General features: G+C 56.5%; 1 protein-coding gene across 7 annotated transcripts in view; it reads right to left on the bottom strand.

Moving 5' to 3' along the window:
• UNKL (unk like zinc finger) overlaps positions 1-4666 on the bottom strand; it is a 45463-nt gene that overhangs the window by 30804 nt on the left and 9993 nt on the right. For 6 of the 7 annotated variants that reach the window (XM_017510968.2, XM_037732211.1, XM_017510966.2 and 3 more), the window contains exons 3-4: positions 1452-1628; positions 781-914 (exon numbers count right to left, since the gene is read on the bottom strand). In XM_017510968.2, the coding sequence (XP_017366457.1) occupies positions 781-914; positions 1452-1628 (311 nt within the window). Of the gene's footprint in view, positions 1-780; positions 915-1451; positions 1629-3652; positions 3737-4666 lie in introns of those variants that run through there. The other variant, XM_037732210.1, reaches the window with a different exon arrangement.

Consider the following 4666-nt stretch of genomic DNA (forward strand, 5'->3'; position numbering starts at 1 on the left):
AGATGGAGTCTTGGTCTGTCACCCAGGCTGGAGTGCAGCAGCAAGATCTCAGCTCACTGCAACCTTCACGACCCTGGTTCAAACGATTCTCCTGCCTCAGCCTCCAGAGTAGCTGGGATTACAGGCACACGCCACAACAACTGGCTCATTTTTGTATCTTCAGTAGGGATGGGCTTCACCATGTTGGCCAGGCTGGCCTCGAACTCCTGACCTCAGGGGATCCACCCATCTCAGCCTCCTAAAGTGCTGGGATTACAGGCGTGAGTCACTGCACCCTGCCTTAGTAGATTTTTTTGGAATCAACTCTCCCCTGCTATCACCTCATCTGTGTGCTGGCCAGGAATGCAGGTCCCCAGCCCCGAGGAAATGCCCCCAGGGCCGTGCGTTTTGACCACGCCCAAATATCTGAAAGCTGCTTTCTGGAGCATGCCCCAGAGGCACAGGGCTGGGGACTCTGCTGGACACCACGGGTGGGTGTGTGGTGGTGCCCTGGCTCCAGGACAGGATACCCCGCCGGTTGCCGTGGGAGTTGCAGACCCCCTCAGCTGAGCACTTGGTCAATGGCTGACCCCACTGAGACACTAGCAGGTGAAGAGGTACAGAGTAGATGCAGGGGAGGCACCTGGGCCCAAAGCCCACTCAGCACCCACCCCCTGTGGGAGAGGGGTTGCTACTGAACTCCATGAGCCTTGGTTTCCCCATCTGATCGCCTTGCACATAAACTAAGACAGGCTGTCCCCGTACTGTCGCCACCATTCTCAGCTGCGGCCGTGGAGTTACCTTGCCATCTGGGGTCTTCACTCAGGATCTTCTCAATCATGGCCTGGCTGGCCAAAACCCCAGGCTGCAGATCCGGGATGCCGTCCCCGCTGCCCAGCTGGCCGTTCTGCAAGGCTTCCTGGGCCTGCAGCTCCCTGCGAGCCGAGGACACGGTGGTCACGGCTCTGCATGCGGAGCCTCTGAAGCTGAAAGGAGGTCACTGGAGTACACACTCCCCTCCTACCACTACACAGAGACACTGCCTCCCGAAGGGCTCAGGTGTGTGGGGTGCTCCTCTGCCCTGGTACACAGTCCTGATCCAAATCCCAACCACTTAATTTTGTTTTTTGTTTGAGACAGGGTCTGGCTCTGTCCCCCAGGCTAGAGTGCAGTGGCGCAATCACAGCTGATTTCGGCCTCCACTTCCCGGGCTCAGGCAATCCTCCCACCTTGGCCTCCAAGAGCACTGGGATAACAGGTGTGAGCCACTACGCTCGGCCCCAACCACATAAGAGCGGAATTTTCTTGAGGCAGAATTTGCCTTCCTGCAGCCCAGGACCATGCACTGAGTTCATTCTCCTGCAAAGCAGTGCCTCATGGCCTCAAACCCTCCAGACTCCGGGAAAGAAACACCCAGTGAGAAGAGATGAGAGATCATCTCATCAGAAACAACATCCAGGCCTGCTACTCACCTGACGTCACACACGGGGGGCCGCAGGTCCAGGGGGCCGTGTGCAAAGGCACAGTGCAGCCCGTTCTTCACGCAGTGGCCCCTCGCGTCCGTCTCGTGGATGCAGGTTCCTGTCTTATAGTAGCGCAGGTGGTACTTGCGCTCCGTGTCCCCCGTCGTCCGGTGCAGGTAGGGACACCTGGGAAGCAGAGGGGCACACGGTGCCTGGTTCTCACAGACCCAGAGGCAGCCCTAAGCTCACACAATGCCTGGTTCTCACGCACCCAGAGGCAGCCCTAAGCTCCCCGAGTCCACACCCTAACAGCACCTGTCAAGCAGTGAATTCCTTTCCCTTCTCCCAGCTTCCTGTTCTGATCGGAAGGACTGACATCACATGCTCCAAAATGTGGACCCGCCCAGGTACACAGACCACCACAAACCCCCAACCACACACAGCTGGAAAACACAACACCGAATTTCCACAAAGCTCGTCCTTCCTAACAAACGTTGAAACCAGTGTGGGAAGTAAAGTCCATGTCCTGCATGCAGGCTGCATTTCCTTCCTGACCAGTCACTGTTAGAAAATGGGGGCCTTCCTGTCCAGTGTCCTGCTGCTCTCAGAGACCCAAGGAGGGAGGTAGGGGAGGGGAGAGGCACAGGGCCTGGACAATGCTTGGGGGGGATGGGCAAGAGAGGAAGCAGATGGCATGGTGGGGAGCACAGGTGAGGTAGCGTCATCATCACATGGGATACCTGCAGGCTCAGAGCAATGCTCCCAGGGAGTCACAGGCAGCTCCTGGAACAGGATGGGGTACAGGGGAAGGGGGAGCAGCTGCCAAGGTTCAGGCAGCATCAACAGAGATGGGGAGACAACACGAACTGCTCCTACATTCTGGGCATCTCCAGGTAGGTCACTCCAGAGGGATGTGAGGGGACACCCAGAGGACCCTGAGTCATCAATGGTGCCGAGCCCTGGCTGGTGATGGAATCAGAGTGGCCTGAAGGCCAAGGCAGAGGATGACGGGGCCCTCACTTCAGGTCCCCACACGTAAGGACTCAAACCTTCACCTCCAGCTCCAGCCAGGGAGCTTCGTGAGGGTCCCACCCACCTCGCTGTGCATGGGACTGGAGCTCCTGCCAGAGATGGCTGGGAACCAAGAGCGACCCAGCAACCACCTGGTTTAGCCCCATTCTCTAAGGTCAAGGAACACAGATGTTCAGAGAGTTCAGAGAGATGTTCGCAGAGTTCAGAGAGCCCCACCCAGGCCTCACTGGGCACCTGTGGTGTGCCAGATGCTGAAAGCTGAGAGTGCACAGAGGCTGAAGAAAGGGTGCCCGGCCCGACCTCAGGGTCCTGGGAGCCAGCCAAGCAAAAGTCAAATGAGAACGCCACCCAGGGACCTAGCGATCCCGCTCCTGAATTCACATCCCAGAAACGCAAAGGCAGAGTTGTAAGCAGACACCTGCACACACACAGGTTCACAGCGCATCATGCACAGGAGCAGAGAGGTGGAAACCACCCAAATGGGCACCGACGGAGGAGTCAATGAGCAAAACGTGGTCTCCTACCAACACAACGGGACAGCGTTCAGCCATGGAAGGAAGGTCGGCCACACTGGCTCACATCTGTCATCGTAGCACTTTGGGAGGCAGAGATGGGAGGACTGCTTGAGGCCAGGGGTTCAAGACCAGCCTGGGCAACATGGTGAGTCCCCATCTCTACAAAATATTTAAAAATTAGCTGGGCGTCACGGTTCCCACCTGTGGTCCCAGCTACTTGGGAGGCTGAGATGGGAGGATCACTTGAGCTCAAAAGGCCAAGGCTGCAGTGAGCCGTGATTGCGCGACTGCACTCTGGCCTGGACAACAGAGCAAGACCGTGTCTCAAAAAAAACAGGGGAGAAGGAGGAAGGGAAGGGGAAGGGCGGAGGAAGGGAGGGAAGAAGCGGGGGAGGGAAGGATAAAAAAAGAGAAAGAGACAGAAAGAGAAAGGAAGGAAGGAAGGAAGCAGCAAGCAAGTTGGGGCATGGTGGCTCACGCCCGTAATCCCAGCACTTTGGGAGGCCGAAGCAGATGGATCACCTGAAGTCAGAAGTTCAAAACCAACCTGGCCACCATGGTGAAACCTCATCTATACTAAAAACACACTAATTAGCCGGGTGTAGTGGCGCATGCCTGTAATCCCAGCTACTTGGGAGGCTGAGGCAGGAGAATTGCTTGAACCTGGGAGGTGGAGGCTGCAGTGAGACGAGATCGTGCCACTGCATTCCAGCCTGCGTGACAGAGGGACACTCCATCTTAAAAAAAAAAAAGAAAGAAAGAAAGAAAAAGATTAGACTTGGTATCTGCCAACACAAGCAGCAACAGTAACTCTTAGACGTGGATATTTGGAAGTCTCTCTTCCCATCAGCTCCTCACAGAATGCATAGTGGGGACCCAGTGAGGCACACCCTGGATCCACTCAGATCCAAGTTTCACAATGCCTGAGAACAGGGGCCGGGGAGGCCCCACAGGGCAAATGGGAAATGCCAGGCCTGCCAGGTGATACCACCAAACAGAGCTCTGAAAGACACAGGCCGGGCGCAGCAGCTCACGCCTGTAATCCCAGCACTTTGGGAGAGGAGGTGGGCAGATTACTTGAGCCCAGGAGTTCAAAACCAGCGAGACCCCGTTCCCACAAAAAATACAGAAACACAGCTGGAGGTGGTGGTGTGCACCTCTGGTCCCCGCTACTCTGGAAGCTAAGGTACAAGCATCACTTGAGCTCAGGAGGTTGAGGCTGCAGTGAACAAATTTGTGTGTCACCCTGAAAACGCTGCACCACAAGAATAGGGTGAGCCTATTTTTTCCTGAGAACAAAAGACCCGGGGTGGCTGCAGGGCCACTGTGCAAAGGTCTGGCAAGGATGGCCTCTGTTCTGTGGCTGCGCTGAAAATGGGCCTAGAGGCTGGGCATGGTGGCTCATGCTTGTAATCCCCGGACTCTGGGAGGCCGAGGCAGGTGGATCGCTTGAGTCCAGAAGTTCAAGTCCAGCCTGTGCAACACAGCAAAACCCCATCTCAACTAATACACACACACACACCCCCCCACACACCAGCTGGGCATGATGGTGCACCTGTGGTACACACACACACACACACACACACACACCAGCTGGGCATGGTGGCGCACCTGTGGTACAAACACACACACACACACACACACCCCAGCTGGGCATGGTGGTGCACCTGTGGTACA

This window comes from Cebus imitator, unplaced genomic scaffold (genome assembly GCF_001604975.1).
Source record: "Cebus imitator isolate Cc_AM_T3 unplaced genomic scaffold, Cebus_imitator-1.0 Scaffold444, whole genome shotgun sequence".
NCBI lineage: Eukaryota > Metazoa > Chordata > Mammalia > Primates > Cebidae > Cebus > Cebus imitator.